The sequence below is a fragment of the Hyperolius riggenbachi genome, chromosome 9 (assembly GCF_040937935.1).
Source record: "Hyperolius riggenbachi isolate aHypRig1 chromosome 9, aHypRig1.pri, whole genome shotgun sequence".
In the NCBI taxonomy this organism is placed as follows: domain Eukaryota; kingdom Metazoa; phylum Chordata; class Amphibia; order Anura; family Hyperoliidae; genus Hyperolius; species Hyperolius riggenbachi.
The window spans coordinates 280,290,959-280,309,006 of record NC_090654.1 but is presented as its reverse complement, the minus strand read 5'-3'; the positions used below and the strand labels follow the sequence as shown (position 1 = coordinate 280,309,006).

The 18,048-nt window shown below is 49.0% G+C and overlaps 1 protein-coding gene across 4 annotated transcripts in view; it reads left to right on the top strand.

Moving 5' to 3' along the window:
* FERMT2 (FERM domain containing kindlin 2) overlaps window positions 1-18,048 on the top strand; it is a 168,126-nt gene that overhangs the window by 141,035 nt on the left and 9,043 nt on the right. For 2 of the 4 annotated variants that reach the window (XM_068254662.1, XM_068254660.1), the window contains 3 exons: window positions 5,190-5,296; window positions 8,158-8,379; window positions 11,958-11,978. In XM_068254662.1, coding sequence (XP_068110763.1) covers window positions 5,190-5,296; window positions 8,158-8,379; window positions 11,958-11,978 — 350 coding nt within the window. The remainder of the gene's footprint in view (window positions 1-5,189; window positions 5,297-8,157; window positions 8,380-11,957; window positions 11,979-18,048) is intronic. The other 2 variants (XM_068254663.1, XM_068254661.1) reach the window with 1 other exon arrangement.

Sequence of the window (18,048 nt, the reverse complement as noted above, 5' to 3'; positions counted from 1 at the left end):
AAAAAAAAAAAAAAATTGGCTCCTCCCATTGTTCGGGAGCGGGGCATTATGGGTGGGGCAAGGGGAAGTAGTCCAGTTTTGTGTTTGCAAAGTTTTATTATTGGAGGATCGGAGGGGGTGGGCCAGTATGTGCCTGTGGGCAAGATCGGAGATGTAGGTCGGGCAGGTCCTGTGCACCGATTTCTAGGCCAAGCACAGAATTTTTAAGTTGATCCTGAAGCGTCTGGGGAGCCGGTGGAGAGCTTGAAGAGTTGATCAGTATGGCTGTCGCATTCATTACCAATTTAAGGGGGGCAATGCGGCTAGAGCATACATGTCAAACTCCAGTCCGCGGGCCAAATCTGGCCCTCAGAGCCATTAAATTTGGCCCTTGAGTGGTGTACCTTTGGCCCACTTTACTCCACCAGGGAAGATATATTGGAGGTGAATCCCTAGAACACAAGGGATGCAATAGGGGAGAGGTAGGGGGACAACCCTAAACCCTAGAGAGTTGTATAGTGGTGGGTGGGGGCCTCCAGACTCCAGGGAATTGTATAGGGGAAGGAGGGCCACTAGACACCAGGAAACTGTATTGGAGTTGGAGGGGGGCATTAGACACCTGGGAACTTTATAAGGGAGGAATGTGGCCAGTAGACATTGAGGTTGGCCCCTGAATAGGTCCCTGTGTATAATTTGGGTCCCAGTTTGTATTTGATTTTGACACCCCTGAGTTAGATGGAAAGCCTGATAAAAGGGAATTGCAATAGTCTAGGCGGGACATGACAAGGGCATAGAGAGGTGTTTGGTGGTGTCAGTAGAGCAGATCCTGGAGTTGTTGCGGAGGTGGAAGTTGCAGGCTCGGTTTATACTTTTGTATGTGGGGTGCAAAGGAGAGAGCGGAGTCCAGGGTGACACCTAGGCAGTGGGCTTCAGGGGGTGGGGCGGATGGTAGTGTTTGTAAATGAGTGTGTGCAGTATGTAAATAAGTCGTTTGTTTAGTTAGCTGGTGCGGGGAAAGGAAAAGTAGTGTCAAAAGTTTGTCGTGCTGCTGGTTTTGCACTTTGTAGGATGTGGATATGAGCCTCAAAGTCTACCAGAGGTCAAAATGACTAGATTTGGTCCTTACCCGAGGGCTTCCTCCAGCCCCATAGGCTCATCTAAGTCCCTCGCCGTCCTCCCGCGTTCAGCCCCGGTAACTGGCTCAGTCGTGTGAGTCCGGGTCCACTGCGCATGTGTGGGAGGTCTGGGCATGCGCAAAAGATCCAGACTGGACGCGACTAAGCTGTTCCTGGGGCTGATCGCAGCTGAACGGCAGACCGCGGGAGGAAGCCCTCGGGTAAGGATCAAATCTTTAGTCATTTTGATCTCTGGTTCTCTTTAAGACGCACCTCCCTACACGCAGGCAGAGGTAGCAGTCACAGGGCTCTCAGGGGGTTAAATTGTCATGTACGGGGAGATGTTCCAGCAGCAGCGGCGTGGCGGAGCGGGGTGTTGGGTGACAGGTCCTCCCTATAGACGCTCCGTCCTGTGATACGTGATCACCTCTTGGCTGGGGATCAGCAGCTTTTCGTTAGACTGCGCGGAGGCTCCAGGCGTCTGTTTAGAAGCGCAGTAAACACGCGGCGTGCCAGATGATGTCATGGCCGCCAGGAATACCTTTTTGGGAAGGCTGACCTGCTCTAGTGGCTGCGGCTGGAGGGATGCCCAATCGCTGGTGTAATCAGGGCGCTGCGCTGCTGGGGGGAAAGAGGAGGGGGTGCCTCCGGCTAAAGGATGCTGTTATCCAAATATGGAAACTATAGTAGCTAAACTAGACATTTTCTATCGGTAATATATTTTATAGCATGTGTGGCTTAGTGAATAGCACTTCCAGTGCCAGATTCCCAGGTTAAGGTCCCACCTAGAACACTGTTTGCATGGAGTTTGTATGTCCTCACCACGTGTGCTGTGTGGGATTCCTCCAGACTCTCACTTTTCCTCCTGTATCGTAAAAACATAAGGACCACGGGCTTAACCCCCCTAGTGACCAGGGCATTTTTACAAAATGGGCCACTGCAGCTTTCAGACCTCGCTGCAGGGCCGCACAACTCGGCACACAAGGGATTTCCCCAGAGATTTCTGTTGGTGGGCTGTGATCTCGCACCCAGTATGTTTGTTTTTTCATAAATATTTTTTTTTCTCTTCAATAAATTTTGTAATTTTTTTTTTTTATTTTTTTTAATTTTCTAAAGCACCCTCCCTCCCACAGCCAGCCAATTACAGCGATCGGCTGTCATAGGTTTCAGCCTACGACAGCAAATCGCTCCTGTCTCCCCCAGCCGTGTCACACGGCTGTCCCCAGTACAGCGCTGCCTTAGATCGCAGATGCGGAGATGTGCGCCCTTCGGCACGCGCTATCTTCTGCAAAACGCACCCCCAGGACTACACGCTGATCGGCGTTGGGCGGTCCTGGGGCTGCTGCCACGTCCAGACCAATTGGCGTGTAGCGGTCATTTAATTGTTAACCTTCTTTCTTTGTTACAGCTGATACAAATCCCACAATAAATCTGCAGTGTGTCTTACTGCTTTCATGGAATCAGACATGGTGTTAACATCCTGCGTTTACAAATTAGCGGCTCTGCCGAGGCAGCCAGCTGACACCGCTGAGAGATCAAATTACACTTGTGATTAGCCACAGATTAGGGGGATTGGACAGGCTAAACTCTCTAAATACAGTTTAAGGGCAATACGTTCTCTCTCCGTTCCCAGGGCCCTATAGCAGCTGCTGTGGCTGTATGTGCACTCCTACAAAAATATATTCAGTATAAGTATACAGTATTTAATACATTTTTTTTTTTTTTTGTAAGACGTGTGCACTGTAGTCAGATGAGACATACTGACTCGAGGAATCCCTTAATGTGGAAAATATCATTTTTTTTTTTTTTTTTTTTTTTCATGGCCAGTTTATCCTCCCACACATTGTGGGAAAGTGCTATGCAGCATAATGTAATCCAAATTTTTGGCAGTTTTTGGGGAATTTGATGTATGGATGAAAAAGCGAAGTAGCAGTTTTGGGTAAAGGAACCACACCCTTTTCTTTCTTTAAAGCGGTATTGTCAGTCACCATAAAAATCAAATTTCAACAGCAACTGGTCTGAATGTATTAAGTGATAAAGATGCTAATCCTGCATTCAAAACTTGGAAAACTTTTTCTGCTGTTATGGTTTGGAGTTATCACATACTTTAGGAGCACTGGCCCTAGTGCCAAACAGTGCCAAAGAGTTGAATGCTGGGAGTTCTTTTTATCTATAATCTATTCCTCCTCTTCCATTTATTTCCCTATCCAGCTGCTTATCAGAAATACCCTCTGATTACTTGTGTTTACAAGCAAGGCTGAGATGACTCAGTGATTAGATGTGTAAATAAAAAAATAAACAGTGCAGCTGTTAGTATACACCTCAGTGGGAGTGTCTGAAGACTCTGGGAGGAGGGCAGCTAATGAATACACAATGAACAAGAGAAGGGAGGGGGGGGGGGGGGGGACAAGAGATGGTGAGGATATGATGTTAGCATTAGCTTGGCAAGATGGCCACTGCCTAGACAGGATTTTCTGCTTTTCCTTTATAAGATTCACAAGAATCATTAGGTGGATAGCACAAAACATCTGTTATTTAAGTAGAAGTAGTATGTATCTACTTATATATGTTTTTTTTATTTCTAGGTTAGCATGGGTGTCGCTTGTTCATTAAAAGAATGGAAGTGTGTGTGTGCGTGTGTGTGGGGGGGGGGGGGGAATCAACCTTTGTGTGTATTGGATTATAAGCGTGAAAGGGCAGAGTCCTCTCTCCTAGTGTTTTATTACTGCTGTGTAATGTGGGTACATATTTTCTGTGTAGGATCATCAGCTGACCTGTTCAGTTGTGTCTTCAGGTCCGTACACACGCCGGACTGCAGGCAACAACGGGTCCGTCGTCACCTCCCGCTGGGTGGGCGTTCCAGCGACAGTCCGGTGTGTGTACAGTCTGTAGACTGATACGGCTGTTTCTGAGCGATCCACCCGGCGGATCGCTCAGAAACAACCTTAACAGTCCGCCGACAGACTGTACACACACTGGACTGTCTGCTGAAAACCCGCCCAGCGGGAGGTGACGACGGACCTGTTGTTGCCTGCAGTCCGGCGTGTGTACGGACCTTTAGCTTGGTTATGTAAATGTATATATGCTATGATTGTATAGTGCATTCTATTGTACAGTCTACTGTACTGTGCCATCAAAGATGCTGGTGCTACATAAATATAAAATCTTCAATCATTAGCAGGCAGCGGAACTTCTTTGCCCATCTTTTAGTTTGTTATGGTTCTTAAAAGGGGGTCAGGAACCTTTTTGGCTGAGAGCGCCATAAACTCCACATATTTTAAAATGTAATTCTGTGAGAGCCATACAGTATGTTTCAAACTGGAACAGTAGGGCTCACATCCCTGTTGCCATGGTGATGTGTATACAGTTGATCTGCCAAGCAGCGGACGTGCCAGACACGTCTTCAGCTTCTCTTGAGTTTTAGCAACATCAGCAGTTTTCCCCCGAGAGCCAGACAGGAGAAATACCGACTAACAGCTTGTACAATTAGCTAGCTGATTTGGGGGTTGATTCACTTTGTAGGACGAGATCCCCGTACTTTGGACCAATCAAAGTGTAGGAATCTTGTTCTGCAAAGTCACTGGACAGGATCCAGGGTGGGACAATTAGAGCAATTTGTTAGTTTGGGGTAGCTCGAGTAAGTTAGTTGAAAATGTTACTTGCGCTGCCACACTAAGCCGTGCTGCTTGAGCCGTGTAGCTTAGTAAATCAACCCCTACTGATTGGTCTGTGAGCCAGATGTAGCCATCAAAAGAGCCTCATCTGGCTCCCAAGCCATAGGCTCCCTACCCCTGGTCTAAAACTTCCATGGGGAGGGGAGGAGTTATGAAACCTTGGGCTAATGGTCATGTGATTATGCCAGAAAAACTGTGCCTAACAAGAAGTATGCTGGGAGACTTATATAGGCATAGGCTGCAGGTAACCCCACCCACTCTCTGATCTCTTGTATGGAAAGGGGCAGATTAGCCCCTCCTCTGCTGAGGCATGTGCTCACTAAGGGGTTTCCCCAGTACAGCTGATTAGTGAGAGGTGATGTTTGATATGTTTTGTGATGTATGTAAAAGGTGGTGACCAGTGCTCTTTTCTGTCTTCCAGGCTGTGAAGTGACCCCGGATGTAAACATTTCCGGTCAGAAGTTTATCATTAAGCTCCTCATCCCAGTGGCGGAAGGAATGAATGAAATCTGGCTGCGGTGTGAGACTGTAAGTTGCTTTTCTGTTTCCGTTGTCTAGAGGTGTAGCTCAGTGGTAAACTCCACCCCAGACTGTGACTGGGCATCAGATCATCAGCATTCGATTTGATTCAATTCGATTTGCCATTGCAAAACAATGGCAAATCGAATTGAATCAAATCGATCCCAATCGGACATGTCGGATTTAATCGGATCGTAAGTAGAATCGTACAAAGAATCGTATCGTGTAGATTGGGCTTTAGACCTGGTCTAATATTCAGTAATTTGAATTCACAAAGGCAAACGAGGAGTAACCACGCCCACTTTCTCTGGCAGAGATTAGACCAGCTGATTTCTGTCAGTAAAGTAATTCTGTGAGGTATGTTAGATGTGAGGATGGAATCTTTTGAATGAATTATACAGGAGTGTAATTGTATGCAGAGGAGAGCTCATCAGAGGAGAAGGATGTCAGTCATAGCTACTTGTTTGTGAATTGCATCTTTTGATCCTTTCCCCTGCTTTACCCACCTAATTACCAAATGGTTTAGACCAGGTCTAAAAACAGGTCTAAAACATTTGGTAATGGTGAATTCCCCTTTGATGCAACTGACCATGACCAAACCATCAGTAGACCAGTCTAAACTGCTTAGTGAATTGAGGCCAATGTGTCGGCGGGAGATCCGGACAGGTTGATCATCTCCATCAAAGCCCAGGCCCAAACCGTTTCCTATTAGCCCCACCCACTCTGTCGTGTGCCATGCCTATGACCCTCTTCCGTAGCCACAGAAAGCATTGCTAGCTGCGTCTGTACAGCGTTCGGCCCTGAACCCGAGTGATCAGTGGGCGTCAGTAATTAGGGATGCGAATGCATTTTAAAGAGACACTAAAGCGAAAAAAAATTGATACGATTTGTATGTGTAGTACAACTAAGAAATTAATCATCAGGAGCAGAAACATACGTCTTATATTGTTTCCAGTACAGGAAGAGTTAAGAGACTCCAGTTATCTATGCAAAAGAGCCATTGAGCTCCATGACTTTCAAAGTCGCAGAGAGCTCTGTCTTCTGAAGCTTATTATCTCAACTGTCAGTCGTATTTTATTTTTCTCTCCAGAGCACAGGTCAATAGTTCACTGGCCTGCTCTGTAACATTGTTTAGAATGCTGATCAGTGTGTAAACTGCAAATATTAGAGAATGATGCAATGTTATAAAAAAAACACTATATACCGGTAACTGAAAATAAATGAGAATATTTTCTTTGCTACTAATGTTCTAGTGATTATTCGTATTACACAACCAATTCATTATATCATAATTTTTTCCCGTTTTAGTGTCTTTTTAAAGCATTGCAGAACAGCAAATCCCAGTTTAAGAAATGTACAAGATGCACACGCGCCTTCAATAAGTGTTGCCTGTCAGGTTTGAAATTTAAAAGGAACCTGAAGTGGGAGGGATATGGAGGCTACCATATTTATTTCCTTGTAAACAATGCAGATTTCCTGGCATCCTGCTGACCCTCTGCCTCTTATAACCTCAGCCCCTGAACAAGCATGCCGATATGGTGCTTCTGACTAGATTAGCCGTATGCTTGTTTCAGGTGTGTGATTCAGACACTACTGCAACCAAATAGATCAGCAGGGCTGCCAGGCAACTGGTATTGTTTAAAAGGCAATACATATGACATCCTCCATATACATCTCACTTCAGTTGTCCTTTCAAAGATCCAACATGCCGCTTCAGCATGTATAGGAGAATGTCGAGCTTGCTTAGGAGTATCAGGATTGCATGAATAAAATCCCCATGAGTAATAGGTCATTAAAGAGAGTCTGAAGCGAGAGTAAATATCGCTTCAGACCTCATAGTTAGCAGGGGCATGTGTGCCACTGCTAAACCGCAGCCATCCCGCGGCTTAACGGGGGTCCCTTCACCCCCAAATCCCCTCGGTGCAGCGGGGGAGCGCTTCCTGGTTGGGGCAGGGCTAACCGCCGCAGCCCTGCCCCACGCGTGTCTGTCAGCGCGTATCTCCGCCTCTCCCCCGCCCCTCTCAGTCTTCCTTCACTGAGAGGGGCGGGGGAGAGGCGGCGATGCGCGTCTGATAGACGCGACTGGAGGCAGGGCTGCAGCCGTTGGCCCTGCCTCCAGGAGCTACCAAGTCTGCGACCAAGTGTCGCAGTGGGGGGTTTGGGGGTGAAGGGGCCCCCGTTTAGCGGCGCTATAGCGGCGGTTTAGCAGGGGCATGTGTGCCCCTGCTAAACTAAGCTAAGCTATGAGCTCTGAAGCGAGATTTATTCTCGCTTCAGAGTCTCTTTAAATCACAGCCCGGTCACATGACCAAAGATGGGGACACAGAGAGCCAGAAATATAGTGTAGTATGTACTGGTAATATGGGATGAAGTTGGTAGAGTAAATACAAGTATACTCACAAAGCAGGGTTATCTCAAAGGCAACCACTGTAGTTGCAGGTGGGGAGATTAGACCTGACCCCACTCAGGATTAAGAAGACGCTCTCTGTAGATCAGGAAAAAGGGGAGGACACGCCTCTACCAGGGGTGGACTTCTAACAATGTAACAGGTATACAGAGGCACTAGAAGAATAAAAATATCTAAAAAGTTGTGGCGGCAGTGGTGGACTTACCTCCTCCAAACAGACACAAGATATGCTAGCAAAGTTCAGCAGAACAAATTTATTTACAAACTCGAGGGGGAAATGCAACGCGTTTCGCAGGTATGACACCGCTTCATCAGGCAATAGGTAGGCGTAGGTACAATGCAGATCTGTAGCTGAGCCAAGCAATTTTGTGACCAATTCCTAAAAGTGATGGGCTGTTAAACCACAGCCTGGTCACATGACCGGAACCACGCTCTCTCTAACATGTTTGTTCTGTGCTTGCAGGAGAAGCAGTATGCCAGCTGGATGGCCGCCTGTAGATTGGCATCCAAAGGGAAGACCATGGCAGACAGTTCCTACAACCTGGAAGTTCAGAATATTCTGTCCTTTCTGAAGATGCAGCACCTGAATCCAGACCCTCTCGTCATTCCTGACCAGATCAATTCCGACATCAACCCGGAGTGTGTGGTCTCCCCCCGCTATCTGAAGAAGTACAAGAACAAGCAGGTACGTGCGGGCGTCTCACCGCCGTGACGTTTGTTGAGCACTGGCGGCTGGTTTTTGCTTCAGGCGCCACCCGCATCACAAGCGTCTGCGTGTGACAAAGCTTGCTGTGGTGCTTTCTTCGGTGTGGCGGATTGCAAACTGCGACATCCAATGCATGCTACGCGGCTGCTAATTATCGGAAGGGTGGGGCAACCAATACCTGTGGCAGTTCGGCTGATAAGCGCGAGAGATCTCTCCAGAAGGCCGGTTGAAACATGGCGGATCTGCCTACTAAGCGATCAGGGTAGTTTATAGGCTATAAAACTCCTAAGATGAGGGTCTATAAATTGTCTCCCCTTGTGGGTAACCAGAGAGACCCCATTTAGGTAGCCAGAGAGGGGGCGGACCTAGCATTAAGATAGCTGAATCATGTGATTCAGAAGGCCAAATCTAGGGGGCAGCACTTGCCTCCTCTCCGCTCTCCCACCTGCCTTCTTGGCGCACACATTTTACCCTTCTAATCATTGCATCCCAGAATCCACTTCTTCATTTGATCGTTGGCACTTGCCTGCATTATAAGCCCATGAGGTGTTGATAAATTCTTCTTATCGGTACAGTAAAACCTCATCACCGGCCAGAGAGATCACCATAGCCAGTCAGAGAGGAAGCTTTGGCAGCTGACCAATCACGCAGGGGGTGCTGGAACCAGACTGGCCAATCACAGCTGCCCGCTGCTCCTTTTGCTAACTGGTGCGGAGGGTCTTGCGGGTGGGACCAGGTACCGTAATTTGGACATTCACTGCAATCGATCAGTAGCAGTGACAACTGATAGGTCATTGCTACTAATCGAGTGCAGTGATTAGACCAATGAAGGTGCCGTGGTCCAGCCCACAAGATCATCGGAACCAGTTAGCAAAAGGAGCAGTGGGCGGCTGATCACTGCTCCTTTTGCTAACTGGTTCTGATGATCTTGTGGGCGGGACCACATCACCATCATTGGTCTAATCACTGCACTCGATTAGTAGCAATGACTTATCAGTTATCACTGCTACTGCTGCCAGCAACCCTGCCTGATTGCGTGTTGGGGGGGGGGGGGGGGTGTCTAGAACCAGCCCTAGTAGCAGCGGCTTATCTCTGTTGGTCATGTGATGACTAGCGGGGGTGTCCAGGAAGGAGTTAATGGCGTGTAAGTTTGCATCCGGGATGTAACACTAGCTGGGAGTATCTGGTCAGCTGGGAAGCTTCTGTCCCACAGAATGAGGTGAAGCTGCTGCAGGGAGCAGGATGTGCAGCGAGGGGGGGAGAATGTGCGGAATGTCATCCGCCTGTCACCCAGAGAGGAGATGTCCTCCAGCTGCTCTGCACAAACATATAACTGCCTTAAAGAGTACCTGTAGCCTTTTATCACAACGATAGTGCCCTTTGCAGCTCAGCACAGCCTGATTGGCTGACACTGCAGATTATCTGGCCCGTAGTCTGAGACTTGGTGTGCAGGGATTTGTGGGAAAGCTGAGAGAGCAACAGATTTTAGGTAACGGAATAACAGAACTGTTTTCCACCACAGATGTGTGAATCAAAGGGGACGTGCTTAATATTTACCCCCCATTCCTCCCTTATTGGTATTTATAATTATGGGTGTATGGAAGTTCTTTAACCTCCTTGGCGGTAACCCCGAGCTACAGTCGGGTCAGAAAACCACAGCTCAGAGTGATAACCCCGACCTACACTCAGGGTAGCCGCTGGAGGCTCTATGCAGAGCAATGCGCTCAGCGGGCGTTTAAACTCACCTTCCGGGGATCCCGACTTCTGTCGAGATTCTTCTTCCTCTCCTCCGAGGCTCTGCTTCCCCTGGTGAGATCGCTGCCTGTCGTTATGACGACACGCGGCCACCTCACTATAGGGTTACAGCGCCACCCGGAGGACGGAGGGAAAACTGCAGCGCTTGAGTGCTGAGGCTGCTGCAGACTCTTTCGTTGTATGATTTTTTTTTCTTGCTTTTAGGGTCTAAAAGCGCATGAAAAAATTTATACTGCTTTTAGACCCTAAAATCAGAAGGAATCATACCGCCAGAAAGGTTAAAAAAAAAAGTATGAGGCATCTTTTCCTTTGTGTGTTTAGCCACTCCCCCATGACATAGTGCTAAGGGGAGGTACCAGGTGCAGTATTAGTCATGCTGGGAGCCTCTCTATCTCTGCAGAACTGTCCTGAAAGGAAGCAGGGGGGTTCCAGAGGGCGACTCCTATAATGCATTCAGAGCTCAGTCTATGGACTTAAATAAAGCCCAGCTTCTCTGTTAGTGATTGTATTGATCTCAATGGGTGGCTGCACAGCTTTGAGTAAACGCTCATCTACACAGACTGTAAAGTGTAGCTGCACTGAAGTATTTTGCATCTCAGAAGCTCTTGGTCATGTGACTGGAGACTACAGCAGTCTGATTCACTGTGCATGTGGTCAGGATCACGCTGGAAGCAGGTCTGGACTGGCTGGATTGGTGTGACCACGTACTGTCTTGTGCCGTTACAATGTATCTGTTCACGTAGCTACTCCCTTCTCTTGTCTGGGCTGCCTCTGGTCCCCTCCCCTTTCTCTCTCTGCCTGCAGCTGCCAGGACTGCCTATGTGCCCCTCCCCCTCACTCTGCCTGCAGCTGCCAGGACTGCCTCTATGCCCCTCCCCTCTCTCTGCCTGCAGCTGCCAGGGCTGCCTCTGTGCCCCTCACTCTGCCTGCAGCTGCCAGGTCTGCCTCTGTGCCCCTCCCCTCTCTGCTTTCAGCTGCCAGGACTGCCTCTGTGCCCCTCCCCCTCACTCTGACTGCAGCTACCAGGGCTGCCAATGTGCCCCTCCCACTCATAACTGCAGCTACCAGGGCTGCCTCTGTGCCTCTCCCCTCTCACTCTGACTGCAGCTGCCAGGGCTGCTTCTGTGCCCCTCCCCTCAATGCAGCTACCGATACTGCCTCGGTACCCCTCCCCCTTGTTCTGCCTTCAGCTACCAGGGCTGCCTCTGCCCCTCCCCTCTCTGCCCGCATTTACCAGGACTGCCTCTGTGCCCCTCGCCCTCATTCTGAAAGCATCTACCAGCACTGTCTGTGCTCCTCCCCCTCACTCTGATTGCAGCTACCAGGGCTGCCTCTGTGCCCCTCCCCTCTCACTCTGCCTTCAGCTACCAGGGCTGCCCCTCCCCTCTCTCTGACTGTAGCTACCAGGACTGCCTCTGTGCCCCTCCCCTCTCACTCTGCCTTCAGCTACCAGGGCTGCCCCTCCCCTCTCTCTGACTGTAGCTACCAGGACTGCCTCTGTGCCCCTCCCCCTTATTCTGAAAACATCTACCAGGACTGTCTTTGCTCCTCCCCTCTCACTCTGCCTGCATCTACTAGGGCTGCCTCTGTACTGCTCCCCTCTCTGAATTCACTCATTTTTCATTTGCATTTTCAGTTTTGCCTGGAAGATGGTTTTGCATGCTTTTTAGAAACTTTTCTGGAAACTTTTGCACTTTCTTTTTTTTCCCCTCATTTGCTGTATGAATCTCATTTGCTCTTTTTGTTTTATTTCCCCCTTCCTCTTCCTCTTCCTCTGCATTTTGTGACATTGCCCTCCCCAGCCGGGCTTTGTAAGAGACTTGGTAAGTTGTCAGCATTCAGCTCTGTTTTTGTTTTGTTTAGTCTGTCCCCCCCCCCCCCTCCCCTCCCCCAAACTCTATTTTTTCCATTTCCTCAGACTTGCTACTATTTACTATTCTTTTGCATTTTCAGGCTTTATCTGTTGTTACGGTATATATTCCCTGACTGTATCGTACCTGAGAGCTGGTATAAGCCTGACTCATGCTGTTATAATGCAACCATTTATCTTTTTAATATAGCGATTTGGAAAAGGGCAGCTTGTAAAGCTTATAACCTGCTTACATTACCTGAAAAACATACTGGCCAAGTGTACCGGTCATGAGGGGCAGAAGAGGATTTATACTTACCTGGGACTTCTATCAGCCCCCTGTAGTCTGTCCGCTTCCCCGGTGTTTGTCTGCTCCTCTCCATTCTGCCACTGTCAGCCCTTGTTAACCTCTTGAGGACCGCAGTGTTAAACCCCCCCCCCCCCCCTAAAGACCAGGCCATTTTTACTAAATTGGCCACTGCAGCTTTAAGGCCAAGCTGCAGGGCCGCACAACACCGTACACAAGTGATTTTCCCCCACACACCTTTCCTCCCCAACAACAGACCTCTCTGTTGTTGGGGTCTGATCGGCACCCCTCCCCAATGTTTTTTTTTTTTTTTTAATAAATATTTATTATTTATTTTTTATTAAATTTGCCTATTTATTTATTTTTTATTACAAAAGCCCTCTTTCCCCCCAGCTGGCCAATCACGGCGATCGGCTGTCATAGGCTTCAGCCTATGACAGCCAATCGCTCTCTAGTGTCCCAGGGGGACCGCCGTATCACACGGCTGTCCCCAGTACAGCGCTGCTGCTGATCGCATCACTTTACAAACAGTCTCCGAGCGGTGATCGCCTACCAAGCAGGAGATGCGCGCGCAGCCTACATGCGATCTCCTGCAAACTGCAGCCCCAGGACTTTACGCCAATCGGCGTTAGGCGATCCTTGGGCTGCCGCCGCGCCCATCGGCAAGCGGTTAAGTGTAACTTTTCTCGTCAGTACTACTGCGTATTTGCGTCCCTGACCATGTGCCTCCTTGGCTGGCAGCGTTCTGCACATGTGCAGTTACAAGCCTTTACTAACTGCGCAGGTGCAAAGATATATCCCGAACAAAGCAATTCCCCTAAAGAACCGCACCACACAAATAATGATGTAGAAAATATGAACATGAGCTTTTATTAAACAATAAGTTGCACAGATGATGTAAAATCAATTCAAAACATAAAGCCCGGATACACACAATAATAAATAACAATCACTGTATAAATGACAACTAAATTGCCCAATCCCTCCTCAAATCCACAAATAGTAACTGTAAATGACCCGGAGGTAAGTAAAGTGACAAGTGCTAACAATAGAACGATCCTACATACATGCAAAGTGGGTGTGTGCTATTGCCGCACCGCCCTCCTCTTTCCTTGCTTCTGGGGGTAAGTCCTTCCACCTCGCACTTGGGGTTTATCCTCCGTTCTTCGTTGGCTTGCACTTACTTTGTTCCCAATCTCTGGGGACCCTTTTTTCATTTATTTCTGCAACTGGTTCTCTCACTTGGCACTTTAGCAGCAATTGCACAGTCGGATCATTGGCGAACGGCGTGGGACATAACAGCTGCAGGGGGGCGGAAGAATCCCCAGGTAAGTGTCTGTTTTTATTTTCAACCCCCCCCCCCCCAGAGAACCCCTTTAAGAATCCATGTGCTAAGGAAGAGAGCATTCCGCTACACCAAGGCTGGGTATAAAACTTTGCTTCAACTTTATTTGCACATCAGTAGACACATACAAAGGCTGACGCGTATCGGAGCTCTAGGAGGCTCCATCCGTGCCGGGACAAGGTCCTCCAGCACCCAAGGCGGAGACACCAAAGTGCGCCCCCCCCTCCCACCCCAGCCATCACACACTGAATGCTATTGGACTAAGAGGCGCCACAGGGCCCACAACCTCCCCAACACCTTAATATCTAGTTATCTGGCTTGCAGTCACTGCCATATATCCCCTTCTCTTATTTCTTTCTGCTTCAAACACAATTAGGAATGACAGCTGAATGAATTCTACGCCCCCTCCTACACTGCGCCCTGAGGCTGGAGCCTCTCCAGTCTCTGCCCGGCCCCTTATACATTATGTCTGGTACACATAAGATTTTCTGGCAGAATTAAGGCCAAATTGATTATTTCCAACATGTCTGATCTGATTTCCGATAGATTTTCCGTTCACTTCAATGGAAAATCGATCGGAGATGTTGGAAGTAATAGATTTGGCAGTAAATCTGCCAGAAAATCGCATTGTGTGTACCTGGCATTACATTGAAGAGCTGCTTCAAAGCACACTTTATTTCCTGCTGCAGATGTTGCACCCGTCGCTGCACACGGATGACGGACAAGTAGTCTTCCAGATTCTGCCGCTGTCCGTACCGCGGCCATTGTTGGATAAAGTTCCTGGTTTTGGTGTGAACTAATAGCCATGGCTAACGACTTTCAGAGTTCCACAATGGCCTGCGCTACCGTGGCAGACCTAGTCATTAGGGATGCTCGTTCGGATTCCGCGGAAATGCAATTTCCGAATTTTTGATCGGTAATTGCATTTCCGCAACGAAATTCGGAAATCGGTAATGGAAGTGCAGTAGGCGGATTTTCACGGATATTGTTGCGGAAATTTCCGCCCACTTTAACATCAATTTTCTCAAAAGCTACAAGGTCTTTTGGGAAGATTTTTTTTATTCCTACTTTTCTACTTAACATTCCCTGAATTGGTGTTTCTAACACCTATGGGGGATTTGCTATTAACCTCTAAACTCAGCATCATACTGCATAGCGATTCCAATGCGTATTTTCGCTGTAATTTCTGCCGATTTTTAACATGGATTTTCTCAAACTACAAGGTGTTTTTGAAATCTTGTTTTTCCTCTTCTTTCCACTTTTCTGCTCAACATTCCCTGAATTTGGCGTTTATAGAAACTACGGGGACATTGCTATTAACCACCAAAGTTGGCCGCTGTTGACTGTAATGTAAAATGCAGAAAATTCGCATTACCGATATGCGGTATGATGCCGACTTTAGAGGTTAATAGCAAAGCCCCGGTAGGAGCTCAATACAGCAAATTTTCAGGGAATATTAAGCAGAAAAGTGGGAAAAGAGGAAAAAAAAAAAATCTTTCAAAGTCGACAGAAATTATCACGAAAATCAGCATCGGAATGCAGAAATCGTTAGTGGAAATGGTAGCGGTAATTGGCAATGGCGGAATGCGGATTTTCGGCAGAAACGGAAATTGGCATCTCCGACCATCCCTAATGGTCAGGTTGGCATGTGGATTCCCGCCCATCCCTGCCGCACAGGACAGGATGGCAGTTGGCTGTGTTGTAGCCATGCCAGGCTCTCCTCAGGTTGGCATGTGGATTCCCGCCCATCCCTGCCACACAGGACAGGATGGCAGTTGGCTGTGTTGTAGCCATGCAAGGCTCTCCTCAGGTTGGCATGTGGATTCCCGCCCATCCCTGCCGCACAGGACAGGATGGCAGTTGGCTGTGTTGTAGCCATGCCAGGCTCTCCTCAGGTTGCCATGTGGATTCCCACCCATCCCTGCCGCACACTACAGGATGGCAGTTGGCTGTGTTGTAGCCATGCCAGGCTCTCCTCAGGTTGGCATGTGGATTCCCGCCCATCCCTGCCGCACAGGACTGGATGGCAGTTGGCTGTGTTGTAGCCATGCCAGGCTCTCCTCAGGTTGGCATGTGGATTCCCACCCATCCCTGCCGCACACTACAGGATGGCAGTTGGCTGTGTTGTAGCCATGCAAGGCTCTCCTCAGGTTGGCATGTGGATTCCCGCCCATCCCTGCCACACAGGACAAGATGGCAGTTGGCTGTGTTGTAGCCATGCCAGGCTCTCCTCAGGTTGGCATGTGGATTTCTGCCCATCCCTGCCGCACAGGACAGGATGGCAGTTGGCTGTGTTGTAGCCATGCCAGGCTCTCCTCAGGTTGGCATGTGGATTCCCGCCCATCCCTGCCGCACAGGACAGGATGGCAGTTGGCTGTGTTGTAGCCATGCCAGGCTCTCCTCAGGTTGGCATGTGGATTCCCGCCCATCCCTGCCGCACAGGACAGGATGGCAGTTGGCTGTGTTGTAGCCATGCCAGGCTCTCCTCAGGTTGGCATGTGGATTCCCACCCATCCCTGCCGCACACTACAGGATGGCAGTTGGCTGTGTTGTAGCCATGCCAGGCTCTCGTCAGGTCGGCATGTGGATTCCCGCCCATCCCTGCCGCACAGGACAGGATGGCAGTTGGCTGTGTTGTAGCCATGCCAGGCTCTCCTCAGGTTGGCATGTGGATTCCCACCCATCCCTGCCGCACACTACAGGATGGCAGTTGGCTGTGTTGTAGCCATGCCAGGCTCTCGTCAGGTCGGCATGTGGATTCCCGCCCATCCCTGCCGCACAGGACAGGATGGCAGTTGGCTGTGTTGTAGCCATGCCAGGCTCTCCTCAGGTTGGCATGTGGATTCCTGCCCATCCCTGCCGCACAGGACAGGATGGCAGTTGGCTGTGTTGTAGCCATGCCAGGCTCTCCTCAGGTTGGCATGTGGATTCCCGCCCATCCCTGCCGCACACTACAGGATGGCAGTTGGCTGTGTTGTAGCCATGCCAGGCTCTCGTCAGGTCGGCATGTGGATTCCTTCCCATCCCTGCGCACAGGACAGATTTGCAGTTGGCTGTGTTGTAGCCATGCCAGGCTCTCCTCGGTGGAATGTGTGTCATCTGCCGGCACAAGGAAGTATGTGATGACCCGTTCTATGATTGGAATGTGCTTATTTGCCCATACTTCAGTTGTGCGTGTGTGAGTTCACCGTGCGTGTCTGAGTACACAATGCTGAACTCTAACCCCACAGAGCTCGTCACTGAGATAGGGGGAGATGTAAAGGGACACTCCGGATCATCAGTTGTGTTTGAGGAGAACAGCAGAGTATAGACTGCTTATTCGCTGCAGCTTGGGAATGGACCAATTAAAGGGCACCTGGTCCAAGGCAAGGTCACCAAAGCTAAGCACAGAGGTATGTTCATATTGGATGCACATACCTCTGTGGGTTGTCCGTTCCTCCCCCATTCCCTCCAGTCCCCGTAATCACTCTTTGAAAAATGTTTACTTTTGGGCTAAACTCAGATTTTCAGACCGGAAGGAACACGACGACAGCTCCGCCTCTTCCCATCACCTTTCCATCCTCTTCCCCTCCCCTTAAAGGAACTCTATCAAACCAAATTTTCTAAAACGACAATTTACAAATAATGTCTAAGTAGCTGTGTAAACATTTTCCTACTTTTCATGTTAAATATCAGAGGCAAAAGCTGTAATGCATTGTGTGTAGATTTCAGCTACATTTGTAATGTCTCATTTGCAGAAGGGGAATCTCTGCAGTCTGACATGCTAAGAACAGTGTAATATTGAAGCAGGAGGGGAGGGGGAAAGAGTCCAGGAGGGGGTGCTAGCCGATTGGCTGCCATGTGTCTGCTGACTGTGAGGTAAGGGGCCAAATTTTAGCTCTATGTATAGGGGGCTAATCAAAAACTCCAAATGTTCGCTGTTCTCCGCGAATGTGAACAGCCGATGGGATGGTTTGCAGAATACTGCCCGCCGGCGAACTGTTTGGGCCACCTCTAGTGGTAATGTGTACCCTAATAAACAGTATTAAATAGTTTTATCAATCGTTATTAAGTTGTCTTTATCAATAGTTGTCCTTTTTTTTAAAGGAAACCAGAGATGACTGAAAAAAAAAATTCTTACATACCTGTGGCTTCCCCCTGCCCCCTCCGACCTGATCGCCCCCTCAGTGCCTTCCTCCGCTTCCTGACTCTTCTGTAACGGGTCCCAGTATCTTCGGCCAGTCGGCGCATGCGCAGCGCGGCTGTGTGCGCTCCCGTCGCTAGGAGGTTGCTGCACATAACTCTCCTGCCCGCAGGCACATAACTCTCCTGCCCGCAGGAGCAAGATGGGGGCGGAGCAGTCCTTTTCAGCGGCGGAAGATTTGGGCGCAGCTGGCGCCACCATAGACTATA